Source organism: Nomascus leucogenys, chromosome 2, assembly GCF_006542625.1.
Source record: "Nomascus leucogenys isolate Asia chromosome 2, Asia_NLE_v1, whole genome shotgun sequence".
NCBI classification, from domain to species: Eukaryota; Metazoa; Chordata; class Mammalia; order Primates; family Hylobatidae; genus Nomascus; species Nomascus leucogenys.
Window position 1 is genome coordinate 72728053 of NC_044382.1, and position 21404 is coordinate 72749456.

General features: G+C 38.0%; 1 protein-coding gene and 1 pseudogene across 9 annotated transcripts in view; one reads left to right on the top strand and one right to left on the bottom strand.

Moving 5' to 3' along the window:
* The window catches only part of PHKB (phosphorylase kinase regulatory subunit beta), a 244416-nt gene that overhangs the window by 91826 nt on the left and 131186 nt on the right, over nucleotides 1-21404 (bottom strand). For all 8 annotated transcript variants that reach the window (XM_030797503.1, XM_030797534.1, XM_030797553.1 and 5 more), the window contains 3 exons: nucleotides 12581-12638; nucleotides 11946-12023; nucleotides 9617-9775 (listed from right to left, as the gene is read on the bottom strand). In XM_030797503.1, the coding sequence (XP_030653363.1) occupies nucleotides 9617-9775; nucleotides 11946-12023; nucleotides 12581-12638 (295 nt within the window). The remainder of the gene's footprint in view (nucleotides 1-9616; nucleotides 9776-11945; nucleotides 12024-12580; nucleotides 12639-21404) is intronic.
* Nucleotides 6744-7465, top strand: LOC100602501 (annotated as a pseudogene). Its single transcript, XR_004026558.1, has one exon. The product of XR_004026558.1 is annotated as an NADH dehydrogenase [ubiquinone] 1 alpha subcomplex subunit 5 pseudogene (transcript).

The window sequence follows — 21404 nt, forward strand, 5'->3', positions numbered from 1 at the left end:
AAAAATCTCTGTTTCTTTAATGATATAACGATTTAAAGAAAATTTAACAGAGCAAGTATTTTTTATCATGACATAAAAATTACATAGGACATACTAAAATAGGCTCAGCACATATTTACAGGGTAAAATTATGCACTTCAAAGCCTAGCTGATTCTCAGCTGTGGTGACACATATTAGTAACACACGTATTATGAAATGAGCTATTTGGAGAAAAAGAAAATGCAGATCCTTAACCTCATATTATACCAGAAAATTCCAAATATGTGTGTGTGTGTGTGTGTGTGTATGCATTTTACTCAACTGATTAACAAGGATAGACTTTCTAAAATTAAATGGTAAATTCCACAGCAAAAATAAATAGGAAAACACTGGTAGATCTGAGTGTGTAAAGATTTTAAGTTCTGCTCATGAAGATATAGCAAAAGCAAAATTTAAAGGCAAACAAACTAGGAAAATATCAGAGAGGTTTTATACACTTAATATATAAAACATTCATGTAGACTGATAAGAAAAACCATAAAACCAAGATTAAATGGGCAAAAAAAATTACTAGACAATTCACAGAAGAGTGACTAAGAAATATGTTTCTAATAGTCAGAATATAAATGAAAACAAGTCTTGATTTATTATATTAGGTTAGCAATGTTTTTGTTTTTAATAGGAATATTTAATGCCACAGAAGTTACAGGTGACACGAGCACCCTGTAGATTCCTGAATAAATCAATAAACTCTGCTAGTCATGAGCTCTGTAACCTTGGGTGAGTTGTTAAACTCTTATGGGCTTTAGTTTCCTCACCTATGCCACATAGTACCCATCTCAGAGAGATGTTAGGAGGATTACTTAGGATGATGTTTGTAAAAGGCAGAGCAGAGAATGTGACATATTTTAAGGCAGGTATTGTATTAGTGTTTCTGAAAATCAGTGTGACAACTTGTATGAAAAGCCCTCTCAGACTCTATTACTACTCTCATATTCAACTTTATTAATATATGTAAGGATGAGAATTTCTATGCAAATTTGCTAGCACTTGTACTAATTCAATAAAAACATTTTAGCTTTAAGAAAGTCAGTTACTGGCCGAGCATGGTGGCTCATGCCTGTAATCCCAGTACTTTGGGAGGCCAAGGCGGGCAGATTGCCTGAGCTCAGGAGTTTGAGACCAGCCTGGGCAACATGGTGAAACCCCGTCTCTAATAAAAATACAAAAAATTAGCCGGGTGTGGTGGCGAGCACCTGTAGCCCCAGCTACTCGGGAGGCTGAGGCAGGAGGATTGCTTGAACCCTGGAGGCAGAGGTTGCAGTGAGCCGAGATAGTGCCACTGCACTCCAGCCTGGGTGACACAGCGAGACTCCATCTCCCAAAAAAAAAAAAAAAAAAAAAAAAGTCAGTTATTTATACATGAAGCTAAAGAAAGTCTTCCCAGGTGAAACCTTTAAAGTAATACTACATGTGCTTCCCGATGTTTATAATGCCTGCTGCACGGAAATCCCACTTTAGGTCACTAGCCATCACATGGGTAACATGAGAAAGATAATGAAAATATTGTTGAAGTTTCCTGAAGTGCAACAACTGAGAAATCTCTTAGCAACCAACATGTAAAAATATACCTCTACACTCTTATCTATTCATTTTATCTTGAACTGAGCAGTAAGAAAACCACGTGCTATCCTGAAGAGTCAACTGCATTTGAAGACAACAGACCAAAGAAAATCAAGACCTCAGTTTCCTATGTCCTTATATACACTAGGGGACACTTGATCAATGATTTTAAGTTTAAAAAGCGTTAGATTTCCAGGTTTACTCAGTAGCTTTTATATTTGAGATCAATTGGGCAAGAAATGTCATGAATAAAATCAAAGGCAAAAGGACTTATTTTGTTACATACACTGGAATTAGGAAGTAGTGTGTCAGAATAATTAGGTTGCCCTTAGAGAGAGAGAGACAGACAAACAGAAGTATTTCCTATAACTCTTATTAGTGAGCTACTGGATATCCACAGTCACTATCAAAGAGTAGGCCTCTATAAATAGAAGCAGAGATCAACAAGCAGATGAATGGTAAAGTAGGAACAGAAAGTGGAAGAACCATTTAAACACGTATTTGTCCCATAGTAAATGCTTTATGTGTATTTCCTTACCAGCTAATCCTTATAACATAAAAATAAAGAAATTAATACTCATGGAAGCTAAGAAAACTCAAATCACACAGGTAGTAAGTGGCAGACCTTACATTCAAACCCTGGACTGTCTGATTCCTAAGCTCATGATCCACAAACTCTTGACCTTTCACTACAGCACAAGAAAAATGGTATGAAAAGAAGAAAGAAAAAAAAAAAAGGAAGAGAAGCTAGGGAGAGAGAAAGTAGAAGAAAAAGATGATAATGTCAGAGAAATAATCCGTAACCCCATGGTTACAAGTTTGCTGGGTGTTAATAATAATTTAAAATATAATTTCTACAGGAAAATAAATTGGCTTCCAAACAATCACTTACCAAAGAACTTGGGGAACCGAAGAAATTAAGTTGGGAACTTCGTATATATATAACACTTTGGATATTTTAAAGTACTTCTGTATCTATTTTATCACTTTAAAAGTAGCTTGTTAGTGTTCCAAGGAAACTAAATAATACCCATCCCCAAAAGAAAAAGATCCTGCCAGGCATGGTGATCTGTGCCCATAGTCCCAGCTACTCAGGCGGCTGAGGTAGGAGGATCACTTGAGCCCAGGAGTTTGGGGCTCCATTGAGCTATGATCATACCACTGCACTCCAGCCTAGGTGACAGAGTGAAACTCTCTTGTCTCTTAAAAAAAATTTTGTTGTGAGATTCAAGCAAATTTTCATTAACCTGAGTATTCTGGGAGTTTGTGTATATTGGAGAGAAAGTTGTAGTTAACTAAAATTGCTTAATATTCAAGTTTACCAAGAGAATATATCTTGTCTTAACCATTAATGTTTATTAATGTTTTCAAAATATCCACCCTAAAAAATTATTGTATTCACCTGCCTCAAATTATACAGTAAGTAAAGTTCTAATCTTTAATGAGCTGGGATAATGTAGTAGTACCTGAATGAAGATCATCACTATGAATGTCTGATGTACAGGATAAGAAAAGTTAGTTGCATATATGGAAAAAACAAACTGAAGTCTAGAAGTCAGTCTTTTTTTTTTTTTTTTTGAGATGGAGTCTTGCTCTGTCACCCAGGCTGGAGCGCAGTGGCACGATCTTGGCTCACTGCAACCTCCGCCTCCCAGGTTCAAGCCATTCTCCTGCCTCAGCCTTCTGAGTAATTGGGACTACAGGTGCGTGCCATCATGGCTGGCTAATTTTTTTGTATTTTTAGTAGAGACGGGGTTTCACTGTGTTAGCCAGGATAGTCTTGATCTCCTGACCTCATGATCTGCCTGCCTTGGCCTTCCAAAGTGCTGGGATTACAGGCGTGAGCCGCCACACCTGGCCCTAGAAGTCAGATTTTTAAAAGCTGATATGTTAGTATCTCTTTTTAGGACATACTGAATAAGAACATATATTAAAGTTATATAATGGCCTTTATAATGGTTATCTAATGGTTTTAGAGTAATGTTATCATTAACTTTATATTTCTTTAGTTTTCTGAATCTTAAAAAAAATTTCAATTAAAACATCAAAGATTTTCAAGCAATTTTTTGAGACAGGGTCTCACTCTATCGCCCAGGCTAGAGTGCACTGGTGCAATCATGGCTCACCACAACCTTGACCTCCAGGGCTCAAGTGATCCTCTGGCTTCAGCCTCCTGAGTAGCTGGGACTACAGCCATGCACCACCATGGTTGGCGGGCAGAGCTCAGGAGTTTGAGACCAGCCTGGGTAACATGGTGAAACCCTGTCTCTACCAAAAATACAAAAAATTAGCTGGGTGTGGTGGCATGCACCTGTAGTCCCATCTACTAGGGAGGCTAGTCGCGAACTCCTGGGCTCAAGCCATCTGCTTGCCTCAGCCTCCCCAAATGCTGGGACACAGGCGTGAGCCACTGCCCCAGCCTCAAGTGATGTTTAATGCAATAAACATAATCATGTGATGATGCATGAAGATGTCCCATAAGATTACAATACTGTATCTTCACATATAGACATCTTCACGTATAAACACTTCCTATGTTTAAATATGTTAGGTACACAGATACTTACCATTGTGTTACAATTGTCCACAGTACTCAGTATAGTACCATGTTCTAGAAGTTTGTAGTCTAGGAGCAATAGGCTATATCATATAGGCTAGGTATGTCGTAGGCTAAAAATCACCTAATGATACAATTCTCAGAATGTGGCCCTACCATTAAGCAATGAATGACTGTACTTTTAAGGTTATTTATTTTTGCAAAGAGCTCAAAAAAGGTACTCTGCTTTCTTTAGACTGGACTTACATGAATGGTTTCTAAACTTTCAAATTTGAATAACAGTTGAAGGTATAACTAATGATCATTTTATTCTAAGACACGTCAAATATATCTTAAGATATGTCTTAGGGGGTTTAAAGTGTACATGTTTATAATATATTTATCAGCTATATAGAAAATATTGATTTTCTAAAAGTATAAATTTTATAAGAGAAAAGGAAATACTGTGAATAATTAACTTATTTTTTAAGAGCACAGTGGGGAGTTCAGGCCTTGGTTCAGGAAATAGCATACTGTGTCTTTTATTTAACAATTGAATAGAAGTCACAGAGTTTTGTTATATAATTATTTACTTAGGCATATATAAAGCAAAATATTATTAGACTTCACTGAGATACAAACTGGCCTGAATTAGTGAAAGTCATATACTATATTTTTAAAGATTCACTATTTGTTTGAGTTCAAATTTACAAGAAAAAAACAAACAACCCCATCAAAAAGTGGGCAGAGGACATGAACAGATACTTCGCAAAAGAAGACATTTATGCAGCCAAAAAACACATGAAAAAATGCTCATCATCACTGGCCATCAGAGAAATGCAAATCAAAACCACAGTGAGATACCATCTCACACCAGTTAGAGTGGCCATCATTAAAAAATCAGGAAACAACAGGTGCTGGAGAGGATGTGGAGAAATAGGAACACTTTTACACTGTTGGTGGGACTGTAAACTAGTTCAACCATTGTGGAAGTCAGTGTGGCGATTCCTCAGGGATCTCGAACTAGAAATACCATTTGACCCAGCCATCCCATTACTGGGTATATACCCAAAGGACTATAAATCATGCTGCTATAAAGACACATGCACACGTATGTTTATTGTGGCACTATTCACAATAGCAAAGAGTTGGAACCAACCCAAATGTCCAACAACGATAGACTGGATTAAGAAAATGTGGCACATATACACCATGGAATACTATGCAGCCACAAAAAATGATGAGTTCGTGTCCTTTGTAGGGACATGGATGAAACTGGAAAACATCATTCTCAGTAAACTATCGCAAGGACAAAAAACCAAACACTGCATGTTCTCACTCATAGGTTGGAATTGAACAATGAGAACTCATGGACACAGGAAGGGGATCATCACACTCCGGGGACTGTTGTGGGGTGGGGGGAGGGGGGAGGGACAGCATTAGGAGATACACCTAATGCTAAACGACGAGTTAATGGGTGCAGGAAATCAACATGGCACATGGATACATATGTAACAAACCTGCACATTGTGCACATGTACCCTAAAACCCTAAAGTATAATAAAAAAGAAAAAAGAAAAAAATAAATAAAATAAAAAATAAAAAAAAATAAAAGCTATTAACCCTGAAAAAAAAAAAAAAAGATTCACTATTATATTATTTTCATGTAAAAATAGTAACCACAATTAGCTGCCCACAAAATGTTGTCAAGCAGAGATCCAGCTGAGGCTCCTTTAATGAATAAAGACTTTTTAAGTAAATTTGTATCTGGAATCTTAATGAAAATCCATGGAAGTCTGATGGTTCTTAGGGCTAGTATATAATAGTTAAGAGCAACTAAATGATTCAGTCTTCTGAGATGTTACTCGTCTTAACCAGCGGGTTGTTAACCAGATGACACAAAGCTAGGCTAGACTACTAATGAATATGCAATATTTCTTTTTTTCAGCTGGAGATATGTATGTGGTTTCATAGTATGCAACATACCTTCTGCATGTTCTCACTGCCTTTTCAGAAGATCAGCAGGGAAAAGAGAAACTGACTTTCTTTAATGGCAGCCCTGCAGTATTTCTTCTTCTTTTTGGTTGTGAAACAGAAATGGAGGCATGACCTGTACTACTTCTGTTCACTCTGGTCTTAATATGAGAAAATACTATCTTCACTCAAGACCTGTCTACATTCAACACATTTATTTTGGAAAGTTCAGTGCTTTTTTACTGATACTATTGTCAATCTTTTTCTTTTTTTAAAGCTCAATTTGCTTATGTAGGGTGTAGTCAATTCCACCTTCTCAATTCACTAGCCTTGTCAATTTTATCTAGAGGTTTTGCTCAAACAGCATTCTTTCTAGTTGCACTAAACCCAGGCTGGATATATGGCAAAAAGCAGGATAAAGAAGGTTTTAATTTCATATCCCAGATCCCAGGTGCCAGTTTTTAGCCTCAGAATCACAGAAAAAAATTCCTCATGCTCATTTGTAATTCCAAATGTAGTACATAAAAACCTGTAATTCTAATGTTAAAATTCTTATACTTACATAAGTTAACTAGTACTCTACTAAAATATGTTTTACTTAACTGTATCAACAAAGCTTCTTTGTAATTATGCTAGTGAGACAGGAATAACATTCTAACCAGAGATAACCTTCCCAACTTGGGTTGATTCTATGAAAACTATTTCATGTGTTGATCGAATCGTCGGCGCTGTCATGGCGGGTGTGCTGAAAGCCACTGGCTTTGTGGGATTGGCTGTGTGCAATACTCCACATGAGAGGCTAAGAATATTGTACACAAAGATTCTTGATGTTCTTGAGGAAATCCCTAAAAATGCAGCATATAGAAAGTATACAGAACAGATTACAAAAGAGAAGCTGGCTATGGTTAAAGCGGAACCAGATGTTAAAAAATTTGAAGACCAACTTCAAGGTGGTCAATTAGAAGAGGTGATTCTTCAGGCTGAACATGAACTGAATCTGGCAAGAAAAATGAGGGAGTGGAAACCATGGGAGCCATTAGTGGAAAAGCCTCCTGCCGATCAGTGGAAATGGCCAATATAATTATTAAGTGACTTTGGTGTGTTGATGGGAAACTGATGTAATTAAATATTCTGTTATATTAAGGGCATGTTCATATTACTGACATTTTATAATCAAGAAAAGTGATATAGCAAATATGTAGGAGACTGTTAAAATTGGTGATTATGGTAATATGGTCATGTGAATCCATGTTTGATTTATAAAGTATTCACACAAGTTATTTCAAAGATGATATTTCTATGAACAGAGAGGTCATGGGAAGATTTGAAAATTATTAAAGAAAAATTCCTACAGATCTTCAATGCAGAGACCATAATCAAAAAGCTAAGTTTCTTTAGTAGTATGTTCAATACATCATTAAATTTTTTAAGTTATTATCGCAAGGACGAAAAACCAAACACCGCATGTTCTCACTCATAGGTGGGAATTGAACAATGAGAACTCATGGACACAGGAAGGGGAACATCACACTCCGGGGACTGTTGTGGGGTGGGGGGAGGAGGGAGGGACAGCATTAGGAGATATACCTAATGCTAAATGACAAGTTAATGGGTGCAGCAAACCAACATGGCACATGGATACATATGTAACAAACCTGCACATTGTGCACATGTACCCTAAAACCTAACGTATAATAATAAAATAAAAACAAAAATAAAATCCAAAAAAAAATTTTTTAAGTTATCCTGAGGAAGAAAAGGTCTTTAACTATTATAGTCTAAACAAATTTATAGATCACTGTTTGAAGTAAATAATATGAGTGAATATTTTCAAATATGATAAAATAGCACAAGTGGCTGGTGATAAAATTTGAAATTATGGTTAACCTCAGCTGTGATCTTATGTATGTAAAGTAAAATTTAAATATATAATTATAGGTTGATTATAAAATCCATAAAGTCATTTTATTTTAGTCATTATTTGAATTATATCATTTACTCTATTTTCTTATAGTCTTAATTTTATTACATTTTGTTGTTACTGTATTATATTTGAAAACCTTCAAACTAGAATACATTGTACAGTTGAAGAAATTGACTTGGTACGTAAAAGAAAGATTTCCCATTGCATAGAGGTTATTGGAGAAACTTTTCCTTTTGTTGCATTTGTGGAAGTTAGTTTTCTGGCCCGTGGCCTTTAATTTTCTTAATCAACATAATTACATTAGGATAGAGGTAGAGTTTCTGTAAAAGAGACATTAAGAATTCGTGAAATTTATATCTGGCATACGGATAGGCTTATATTCAAAACATCTTAGTCATACGACTATAAATTAAAAGTGGAATCACTAAAAAAAAAAAGAAAAAAAAAACTATTTCATGTGTCTCCCCCGCCCCCCACCACTTTGGAAATTCTAAAAGCAAAGCCTATAAATAATATCAACACCTTGTCAAAAAGCAGTCACTTTAAAGGAGGAAGAAAATGTTTCTTCATGTTCTTAAATTAGCATTAGGTATATATGGAGACCCAGAAAATATAGTTAGGAAAGGAGCAAACTGAAAACAGCATTAACTTAGTTTTCACTTATTTGGTTAGCTTCTGCCTGTTCTTACATATCATTTTATGTAAAGCTCAAATTGGAAATCTGTCCTGTGAAATATTCTTCCCTAATGGAATATTTTTTAAAAACCGAAGATGATTACTCTTATAGCACAAATTTATTAGCATTTATGCAGTAATGCTAGAAACAACAAAAATCATAACAGTATTTTATACAGTAGGCAGTTTTTTTAGTGCAGGTACAGTATTTACAGTTAGCCTATTTCATAATATTTTCCCATAAAGGAATTCTGACTCTAAAGTGATAGTTTTTTTGATGTAAATGCTAATAACATTTAAAATTTGAACAAGGAATGTTGCAGGAAGATGCATAATGCTTTTTCTGTGTTTATCAAATTTGTCTTCATTTCAAAGCGTCGAAGAGTACTATGATTCAGCTCAAGTTGTAGGAGAATATGAAAAATAATTCTTCAAAGAATAATGAATAATGATCCTATTAAACCTCCAACTAAAATTGCCAATATGTATTTATTGGAAAGAAGAGGACTTTGAGGTGACCAATACATTTTGGCAAGTGGTTTACTAAAGGTATGACCAAGCATGACTGTTATTGTTTTCTTAAGTCAGAATTTTTAATGTATCATATAAAAGTAACTTAAAGTTTCTATAATCTTCTGCAAGAAACCTATATAGTAAGCCAAATGCGGCCCCCTAAATGATCACAAATGGTACCCATACCTATTTCACTTTCTTTTCAGAAATTGTCCATCATCATTCAGTGAAATAATATATTAATATACCACTAGATACTAAGAAACTCCTTAAAGACCTCTTAAGAGCATGACACACCACCCAAATCCAACAAAAACACCAGCAAAGGCATATTTATTTCTAATAGCTTAATAACAAGGAAAAAATACCATTCCCAATCTTCTCCACTTACCCAGGAGTTTTGCGATGATATAAAGTGCTTGTCCCCAAAGAAACAGTTTTCCATCACGGCCACAGTTGCTAGGAAATCGTTTTTGACTACCAGGGTTATTTTTTTCATATTCTACAAAGTCAGCTGGCACATAATAGTACTTTGGTACAACAGGATATCCTAGAGAGTTTAAAAATAAGTATTTAAAATATAACAAATCTGTATTAGTCCATTCTCATGCTACTAATAAAGATATACCCAAGACTGGGTAATTTATAAAGGAAAGAGTTTTAATGGCCTCACAGTTCCACATGGCTGGGGAGGCCTCATGATCATGGTGGAAGGCGAAGGAAGAGCAAAGGTATGTTTTACTTGGCAGCAGGCAAGAGGGCTTATGCATTTACAAAACCATCAGATCTCCTGAGACCTATTCACTACTATGAGAACAGTATGGGGGAAACCGCCCCCATGATTCAATTATCTCCACCTGGCCCTGCCTTTGACACATGGGAATTACTATAATTCAAGGTGAGCTTTGAGTGGGGATACAGCCAAACCATATCAAAATTAGTGTCTTTCCCAAAATTTCTCTTCAAGACACTGTAATGATTAGAAAGCAGGGAAAGAGAATCCTTATACAGGAGGCAACATATTTGATAAGCTATAGAAAGCTGGATATTCTGGTTCCTTTCAGATATCGCCAGTGAAAATCATGGAGAAAAAAATTGACTTAAAACACTAATTCAACAGCAGATTGTTATGCTTTGGCTAACAATGTTTGGCTAACAATGAGTACATAATCTCCCTCAACAACATTTAATTTTAATACCTTTAAATGAATCAACAAATACATAGTATGCAAATATTTAGAGGCATAGAGGAAGCTATTTTTAATAGGATTAGTCTGTAGAAGCTTCACAAACGAGATACTGTGTAATCTTAAATGAAGAATTATAACTCTGAGCCATTGCTAGAGCAAAGAAATCCCCGTTTAAACATTAAGCCCATTATCTACCATTCAGCATCACTGAAGAGAAAAAGCCATCCTCCCCGTGACCATTTAAAAATGGGTTGGTAGGAACTAAAATTATTATTTAAGAGTAGAATCTTTATGGATGATATAATGGGAAAATAATCAACAATCTATGTAGGATGCTACAGGAGACTTTTTGCAATATTAGCCCACAGTAAACTTAATTTTTCTAATGAAATTGCACAGATTTCCCTAAAATTTTGCTTCCTTACATATCAATCAACAATATTTGTGTTTAAAATCAGTAAGAAGGTCTATGATATACAGATAATACTTTGAACATCACTCTCTGAACATGATGAAGCCTGAAGTGGGGTACATTAAACTACTACACCCCAATGCATCAAGGATCTAATACTAAATATTAAAAGATCTGCTTCAAAGGATTTCAAATATTACATGCATTACAAAATTTAATACATTATTTCTCACATTGGACAAGTGATTATTTGCAGCATAAAGACAAAGATAACTTTTAAAAATTAATATTCACTTTGAAATCAATGTTTATCCATAAACATTTCACAACTTTTAACATTACAAGCATGTTAGTGAGCATATAATATGAAGTATTTACTCTGAGATATCTGTGGAAAACCCCAAAGAATATCACAAATTTCATGTGAGAAAGGAATGGGGCTCAGTGCTGTGACTGTCAATACTTTAAAGCCCCAAAGACATCTAGAACATCTCATTTGGAATTCCTTTGAAAACTGGCTTTCCAGTTATACAGAAAATTCAGTTATGTTTTTTGAGGGTCCCTGCTGGTGTTTGACTGAAACCAATATACCCTTCCTCCTAAGACTGGGCCTTCTGACCATTTCTAAAATATTAAATCCATCCTCAAAGGATGATGTTTTAGCACTATGGCAGATGTTCAAAATACAATGCTAAGGACCCTAGAAAAAACTCCGAAGAGGGGGCCAGGATATTCTCGGCAATTCTAGTGCCTTTAGACAAGAGCAGAACCTCTCCAGGTAGCCCTCCGCAGGGGGAGCACTCACCTGACTATAGCATTTTTGGTGACCTGGATAAAAACTAGTCACTTTCTATACAGAGTAATGGAGTTACATAGTAAATAACAGATGGAGGAACTCAGTCCGCCTGACAAACTATTTTGGAATGACTATAGCCATGCCCACCTAGATTCATCTCCATCATTGTCTTGCTTAATCTTCTTTCTGATTTCATATCAGGGATCATTCATTTTTTTAATTTAATATAAATTATTGTTTTTGACAAAGGACTCACTTATACATTTCAAATAAACATTCAGGAAATGTTGGTAGGAAGAATTTCTTAAAAAAACAACTATACCTTCTGTGGTCTGATGAAGTACTGGAGTCAAAAGATCCTGATATTCCTGTACTTGCTTAGGATTGCCTCTAAAAACTCCTAAAACATAAAATATAAAATCCAATAGCAGCTGAGCTTAATAAGGATCTCAAAAATTTTACCTTAGAAAAAATATATTAGCCCAGTTACAATTATTTTGGTAATTTTCTAAGCAAATGGTAAAATTAAAGTGGAAAAAAAATAATGCAAATCTGTGTGATATTTTTCCAAGAAATTGGTTTTAGAAAGTCATGTTAGCATTTAGAATTGAAAACTGAATTTTAATTGAATTTTCCCTATTCCTAAGTATAAATGTAACAGACATTCACATTATCATGGATTACAGTATTAATGATTTCTTCTAATAAAAATTTTTCTTTGTAAATATGAATAATATATATGCTATCATTTTTTAAATGCTTCCAAGTGTTTTTTTAATTCTTTAAATGATTTAGCATTCACTCAGAAAGCAAAAGAGTAGTATATACAAATGCAGGGTAATTAACATCACTGAAGTGTAGTCTATTTTTCTAGCTGAAAAGAGTCATATTTCATTTCTGCTCTTCTTTAAACCACTTAAATCCTATAGCTTAAATTTCAGGAAAAAGCTTACTTACCATCAATCATCATATAAAGGAAGAATATGGGAAATTCACATTCAATGCCATCAAATAGCTAAAACAGAAAATAAAACATTAAATTTTTCACTAACAATTAAATTGTTATTATTATTTTGAGACAAGATCTCACTCTGTGGCCCAGGCTGGAGTGCAGTGGCACAATCACGGCTCTCTGCAGCCTTGCCCTCCTGGGCTCAAGGGATCCTTTTTTCCTGCCTCAGCCTCCCAAGTGGCTGGGACTATAGACACAAACAACTATATCTGGCTCTCTCTCTCTGTCTCTGTTTCTTTTTCTTTCTTTCTTTTCTCTCAGAGATGTGGTCTCCTCCCTGTGTTGCCCAGGCTGGTCAAACCCCTGGCCTCAAGAGATCCTCTTATCTTGGCCTCCCAAAGTGCTGGGATTACAGGCATTACAGGCATGAACCACTGTGCCCAGCCAATAACAATTAAATTAGAAGAACTATAGTTAGGCGATATGTCAAAGATTTATTTTTTTTTTCTTTTCTTTTCTTTTATTTATTTATTTTTTTTATTATACGTTAGGTTTTAGGGTACATGTGCACAGTCTGCAGGTTTGTTACATATGTATCCATGTGCCATGTTGATTTCCTGCACCCATTAACTCGTCATTTAGCATTACGTATATCTCCTAATGCTGTCCCTCCCCCTCCCCCCACCCCACAACAGTCCCTGGAATGTGATGTTCCCCTTCCTGTGTCCATGAGTTCTCATTGTTCAATTCCCACCTATGAGTGAGAACATGCTGTGTTTGGTTTTTTGTCCTTGCGATAGTTTACTGAGAATAATGTTTTCCAGTTTCATCCATATCCCTACAAAGGACACGAACTCATCATTTTTTATGGCTGCATAGTATTCCATGGTGTATATGTGCCACATTTTCTTAATCCAGTCTATCGTTGTTGGACATTTGGGTTGGTTCCAACTCTTTGCTATTGTGAATAGTGCCACAATAAACATACGTGTGCATGTGTCTTTATAGCAGCATGATTTATAGTCCTTTGGGTATATACCCAGTAATGGGATGGCTGGGTCAAATGGTATTTCTAGTTCTAGATCCCTGAGGAATCGCCACACTGACTTCCACAATGGTTGAACTAGTTTACAGTCCCACCAACAGTGTAAAAGTGTTCCTATTTCTCCACATCCTCTCCAGCACCTGTTGTTTCCTGTTTTTTTAATGATGGCCATTCTAACTGGTGTGAGATGGTATCTCACTGTGGTTTTGATTTGCATTTCTCTGATGGCCAGTGATGATGAGCATTTTTTCATGTGTTTTTTGGCTGCATAAATGTCTTCTTTTGAGAAGTGTCTGTTCATGTCCTTTGCCCACCTTTTGATGGGGTTGTTTGTTTTTTTCTTGTAAATTTGTTTGAGTTCATTGTAGATTCTGGATATTAGCCCTTTGTCAGATGAGTAGGTTGCAAAAATTTTCTCCCATTCTGTAGGTTGCCTGTTCACTCTGATGGTAGTTTCTTTTGCTGTGCAGAAGCTCTTTAGTTTAATTAGATCCCATTTGTCAATTTTGCCTTTTGTTGCCATTGCTTTTCGTGTTTTAGACATGAAGTCCTTGCCCACGCCTATGTCCTGAATGGTATTGCCTAGGTTTTCTTGTAGGATTTTAATGGTTTTAGGTCTAACATTTAAGTCTTTAATCCATCTTGAATTAATTTTTGTATGAGGTGTAAGGAAGGGATCCAGTTTCAGCTTTCTACATATGGCTAGCCAGTTTTCCCAGCACCATTTATTAAATAGGGAATCCTTTCCCCATTTCTTGTTTTTGTCAGGTTTGTCAAAGATCAGATAGTTGTAGATATGCGGCATCATTTCTGAGGGCTCTGTTCTGTTCCCTTGATCTATATCTCTGTTGTGGTACCAGTACCATGCTGTTTTGGTTACTGTAGCCTTGTAGTATAGTTTGAAGTGAGGTAGCGTGATGCCTCCAGCTTTGTTCTTTTGGCTTAGGATTGACTTGGCGATGAGGGCTCTTTTTTGGTTCCATATGAACTTTAAAGTAGTTTTTTCCAATTCTGTGAAGAAAGTCATTGGTAGCTTGATGGGGATGGCATTGAATGTATAAATTACTTTGGGCAGTATGGCCATTTTCACGATATTGATTCTTCCAACCCATGAGCATGGAATGTTCTTCCATTTGTTTGTATCCTCTTTTATTTCATTGAGCAGTGGTTTGTAGTTCTCCTTGAAGAGGTCCTTCACATCCCTTGTAAGTTGGATTCCTAGGTATTTTATTCTCTTTGAAGCAATTGTGAATGGGAGTTCACTCATGATTTGGCTCTCTGTTTGTCTGTGATTGGTGTACAAGAATGCTTGTGATTTTTGTACATTGATTTTGTATCCTGAGACTTTGCTGAAGTTGCTAATCAGCTTAAGGAGATTTTGGGCTGAGACAATGGGATTTTCTAGATATGCAATCATGTCATCTGCAAACAGGGACAGTTTGACTTCCTCTTTTCCTAATTGAATACCCTCTATTTCCTTCTCCTGCCTGATTGCTCTGGCCAGAACTTCCAGCACTATGTTGAATAGGAGCGGTGAGAGAGGGCATCCCTGTCTTGTGCCAGTTTTCAGAGGGAATGCTTCCAGTTTTTGCCCATTCAGTATGATATTGGCTGTGGGTTTGTCGTATATAGCTCTTATTATTTTGAGATACGTCCCATCAATACCTAATTTATTGAGAGTTTTTAGCATGAAGGGTTGTTGAATTTTATCAAAGGCCTTTTCTGCATCTATTGAGATAATCATGTGGTTTTTGTCTTTGGTTCTGTTTATACGCTGGATTACATTTATTGATTTGCGTATGTTGAACCAGCCTTGCATCCCAGGGATGAAGCCCACTTGATCATGGTGTATAAGGTTTTTGATGTGCTGCTGGATTCGGTTTGCCAGTATTTTATTGAGGATTTTTGCATCAATGTTCATCAAGGATATTGGTCTAAAATTCTCTTTTTTGGTTGTGTCTCTGCCTGGCTTTGGTATCAGGACGATGCTGGCTTCACAAAATGTGTTAGGGAGGATTCCCTCTTTTTCTATCTATTGGAATAGTTTCAGAAGGAATGGTACCAGTTCCTCCTTGTACCTCTGGTAGAATTCAGCTGTGAATCCATCAGGTCCTGGACTGTTTTTGGTTGGTAAGCTATTGATTATTGCCACAATTTCAGAACCTGTTATTGGTCTATTCAGAGATTCGACTTCTTCCTGATTTAGTCTTGGGAGGGTGTATTTGTTGAGGAATTTATCCATCTCTTCTAGATTTTCTAGTTTATTTGCATAGAGGTGTTTGTAGTATTCTCTGATGGTAGATTGTATTTCTGTGGGATCGGTCGTGATATCCCCTTTTTCGTTTTTTATTGCATCTATTTGATTCTTCTCTCTTTTCTTCTTTATTAGTCTTGCTAGCGGTCCATCAATTTTGTTGATCCTTTCAAAAAACCAGCTCCTGGATTCATTAATTTTTTGAAGGGTTTTTTGTGTCTCTATTTCCTTCAGTTCTGCTCTGATTTTAGTTATTTGTAGCCTTCTGCTAGCTTTTGAATGTGTTTGCTCTTGCTTTTCTAGTTCTTTTAATTGTGATGTTAGGGTGTCAATTTTGGATCCTTCCTGCTTTCTCTTGTGGGCATTTAGTGCTATAAATTTCCCTCTACACACTGCTTTGAATGTGTCCCAGAGATTCTGGTATGTTGTGTCTTTGTTCTCGTTGGTTTCAAAGAACATCTTTATTTCTGCCTTCATTTCATTATGTACCCAATAGTCATTCAGGAGCAGGTTGTTCAGTTTCCATGTAGTTGAGTGGGTTTGAGTGAGTTTTTTAATCCTGAGTTCTAGTTTGATTGCACTGTGGTCTGAGAGACAGTTTGTTATAATTTCTGTTCTTTTACATTTGCTGAGGAGAGCTTTACTTCCAACTATGTGGTCAATTTTGGAATAGGTGTGGTGTGGTGCTGAAAAAAATGTATATTCTGTTGATTTGGGGTGGAGAGTTCTGTAGATGTCTATTAGGTCCACTTTGTGCAGAGCTGAGTTCAATTCCTGGATATCCTTGTTAACTTTCTGTCTCGTTGATCTGTCTAATGTTGACAGTGGGGTGTTAAAATCTCCCATTATTATTGTGTGGGAGTTTAAGTCCCTTTGTAGGTCACTCAGGACTTGCTTTATGAATCTGGGTGCTCCTGTCTTGGGTGCATATATATTTAGGATAGTTAGCTCTTCTTGTTGAATTGATCCCATTACCATTATGTAATGGCCTTCTTTGTCTCTTTTGATCTTTGTTGGTTTAAAGTCTATTTTATCAGAGACTAGGATTGCAACCCCTGCCTTTTTTTGTTTTCCATTTGCTTGATAGATCTTCCTCCATCCCTTTATTTTGAGTCTATGTGTGTCTCTGCATGTGAGATGGGTTTCCTGAATACAGCACACCGATGGGTCCTGACTCCTTATCCAGTTTGCCAGTCTGTGTCTTTTAATTGGAGCATTTAGCCCATTTACATTTAACATTAATATTGTTATGTGTGAATCTGATCCTGTCATTATGATGTTAGTTGGTTATTTTGCTCATTAGTTGATGCAGTTTCCTCCTAGCCTCGATGGTCTTTACAATTTGGCATGTTTTTGCAGTGGCTGGTACCGGTTGTTCCTTTCCATGTTTAGTGCTTCCTTCAGGAGCTCTTTTAGGGCAGGCCTGGTGGTGACAAAATCACTCAGCGTTTGCTTGTCTGTAAAGTATTTTATTTCTCCTTCACTTATGAAGCTTAGTTTGGCTGGATATGAAATTCTGGGTTTAAAATTCTTTTCTTTAAGAATGTTGAATATTGGCCCCCACTCTCTTCTGGCATGTAGAGTTTCTGCCGAGAGATCAGCTATTAGTCTGATGGGCTTCCCTTTGTGGGTAACCCGACCTTTCTCTCTGGCTGCCCTTAACATTTTTTCCTTCATTTCAACTTTGGTGAATCTGACAATTATGTGTCTTGGAGTTGCTCTTCTCGAGGAGTATCTTTGTGGCATTCTCTGTATTTCCGGAATCTGAATGTTGGCCTGCCTTGCTAGATTGGGGAAGTTCTCCTGGATAATATCTTGCAGAGTGTTTTCCAACTTGGTTCCATTCTCCCCATCATTTTCAGGTACACCAATCAGACGTAGGTTTGGTTGTTTCACGTAGTCCCAAATTTCTTGGAGGCTTTGTTCATTTCTTTTTATTCTTTTTTCTCTAGACTTCCCTTCTCGCTTCATTTCATTCATTTCATCTTCCATCAGCGATACCCTTTCTTCCAGTTGATCGCATCTGCTACTGAGGCTTCTGCAATCTTCACGTAGTTCTCGAAACTTGGCTTTCAGCTCCATCATCTCCTTTAAGCCCTTCTCTCCATTGGTTATTCTAGTTATCCATTCTTCTAATTTTTTTTCAAAGTTTTTAACTTCTTTGCTATTGTTTTGAATTTCCTCCCGTAGCTCAGAGTAGTTTGATCGTCTGACGCCTTCTTCTCTCAACTTGTCAAAGTCATCCTCCATCCAGCTTTGTTCCATTGCTGGTGAGGAACTGCGTTCCTTTGGAGGAGGAGAGGTGCTCTGCTTTTTAGAGTTTCCAGTTTTTCTGCTCTGTTTTTTCCCCATCTTTGCGGTTTTATCTACTTTTGGTCTTTGATGATGGTGATGTACAGATGGGTTTTTGGTGTGGATGTCCTTTCTGTTTGTTAGTTTTCCTTCTACCAGACAGGACCCTCAGCTGCAGGTCTGTTGGAGTTTACTAGAGGTCCACTCCAGACCCTGTTTGGCTGGGTGTCAGCAGCGGTGGCTGCAGAACAGCGGATTTTCGTGAGACCACAAATTCAGCTGTCTGATAGTTCCTCTGGAAGTTTTGTCTCAGAGGAGTACCCGGCCGAGTGAGGAGTCAGTCTGTCCCTACTTGGGGGGTGCCTCCCAGTTAGGCTGCTCAGGGGTGAGGGACCCACTTTAGGAGGCAGTCTGTCAGTTCTCAGATCTCCAGCTGCGTGCTGGGAGAACCACTACTCTCTTCAAAGCTGTCAGTCCGACAGGGACATTTAAGTCTCCGGAATTTCCTGCTGACTTTTTGTTTGTCTGTGCCCTGCCCCCAGAGGTGGAGCCTACAGAGGCAGACAGGCCTCCTTGAGCTGTGGTGGGCTCCACCCAGTTCGAGCTTCCTGGCTGCTTTGTTTACCTAAGCAAGCCTGGGCAATGGCGGGCGCCCCTCCCCCAGCCTGGCTGCCGCCTTGCAGCTTGATCTGAGACTGCTGTGCTAGCAATCAGCGAGACTCCGTGGGCATAGGACCCTCCGATCCAGATGCGGGACACAATCTCCTAGTGTGCCGTTTTCCAGGCCTGTTGGGAAAGCACAGTATGAGGGTGGGACTGACCCGATTATCCAGGTGCCGTCTGTTACCCCTTTCTTTGACTAGGAAAGGGAACTCCCTGACCCCTTGCGCTTCCCGAGTGAGGCAGTGCCTCGCCCTGCTTTGGCTCGCGTATGGTGCGCTTCACCGACTGTCCTGCACCCACTGTTTGGCACTCCCTAATGAGATGAAACCGGTACCTCAAGCAGAAATGCAGAAATCACCAGTCTTCTGTGTCGCTTGGGCTGGGAGCTGGAGACCGGAGCTGTTCCTATTCGGCCATCTTGGCTCAGTTAATTCCAAAGATTTATTTACAGCAATAAAGTTGAACTGATTTTGTAAGCAGTTTCCTTGTTCTTTTTTAAAAAAAAAATTTCCTCAGGTCTTATTATTCAAAAGCTCACTCATTCAGTCCATCAAACTGCAGTCCTTCAATAAATATTTACTGAATACTTACTAATTCCTGGAACCAACTAGACAGAGAGCTACTAAGACAAAAGACAGAGAACTTCCCTCAGAGGCTCGCAGCCTAATAGGGAGGCCAGCATGTAAATAAACAACTACTATGCAGTAGGAAATATCTACACATAGTACGTCAGGCTCATAGGGAGTGGAACACCTGAGTCTGCCTTGGAATCAGGGAATATTTATAGGAAAGGAGATGTTTCAGCTAACACTAGATGGACTTCACTGGGGAGATGAGCTAAGGTAACTCAAGGCAAAGGAAGTAACAGTTACAAACCACAGATGCACAGAATCACAAAGTATGTTAAAGAATCTACCAGCAATTCAGTATTTCTGGAATAAGCAAGGACGAAGTAGTGAAAACTGAAACCCAACAGATGGGCCAGGCCAGCCAGATCAGGAAGGGCCTTGCAGGTCATGCTAAGTGGCTAAGACTTTGGTCTGGAAATAAAAGAGAACCACAGGTGAATACTCAGCAGGATCAGATTTACTCATTATATTTACTTGCTAGACTGAGCAGCTGGTAATACTGAAGAGAGTTGTAGGGCAAAAAACAGGACCAGCTGGAATTCTGCTGGAGCAAAATCCAAAGAGAAAAGATGACAACCTAAACTGAGGTTTCTCAACTTCGGCACTACTGGGATTGTGGCCAAATAATTCTTTGTTGTTGGGCTGTCCTGTGTGGTGCAGGAATGTTTAGTAGCATCCCTAGTATCTACCTTCCAGATGTGAGTAGTACCTACTATATTGTGATAACCCAAAATGTCTGCAGACATTGTCAAATATCTCCTGGAGGGCAAAATCGCCCCAGATCCACTAGCTTAAACCAGGGAGTAATAGAGAGGAAAAAACAGAATTTTAGGGTTTTTAGGAGGCTAAATTTGCCAGGCTTGGTGATTGACAAAGGTAGATGGGTGAGAAGGAAGTGCCTAGAATGACTCTCAGGTATAGGGCTTGGGCACAGGAGTGGAAACTGAATACAGGCAAACTGTAAGAAATCTAAGCGAGGATGTCCACAAGGCAGCTGCATACAGGGGGTGGGCACTTGAGGAGAGGTATGAGTTAGGGATGGAGATCTGTGGTTAATAGCTACAGCTGAAGCTGAGAGTTCACAGCCAGAATGAAGACAGCTAGGACTGTGGATGGACCCTAGGAGAAGAGCAATGTTTAAGAGGAGGCAGAAGAAGAGGAACCCACAAAGGAGACTAAGAAGTAAGTGAGAGAAGTGGAGAATAAAGAATGGGGTCACAGCCAATGGAGAATGTTCCAACAAACAAGGCTCAGCAAAGACACTCAAATGCCAAGAAGTTCTGTGAAATGAGATCAGAAAAGCATCCACTCCGACTCGGTAATGTAAATGGATTGAAGACAGCACAGCTACTGGGGAGTGCTCAGAAGTAAGCCAGTTTGTAAGGGGAAAGAGTACGGGATGTAAACAAGGAGACACCAAGTAGAGGCCATGCATTTCAGATGTGTGGCACCAAGAGAAAGAGGATGGAGGTGGACAGGGAAAGGGCTGAGGAAGGGTTTCCTTTGGTTTCTTAATGATAAATATCAATGTGCTTAATGAAGAAAAAAGCTAATTTAAGTTGGGGAAACAAGACAGAGAAGGTAAAAATGGGGAAGATGAGGAAAAAAAAAAGAAAGAGAAATAGATACCCTTCTATCACAGAAGAAAACAAGTGAGGGTGTCAAGAAAGTAAAAGAGAATAGGATGGGGTATACACAGGATGGGTTAGCCTTAGAAAGAACAGAGAGCTCCTTCTGTGAGGCAAGAGAGATGGAGGTAAGTATGGATGAAGTAAAGACACAGTGGAGGAGGCCATGCAGAAATGAAAGGCTATCAAGTAGAAAATAAAAAGGAAAGTCTGCGAACTTGAGTACAAACAGGAAAAAGCTGGAAAAGCTTTCATGGGGAGTTCCTGGCAGAGCCAGATAGCAGGTCTGACAAGAACTGACAGCAATGATGAGGCTGA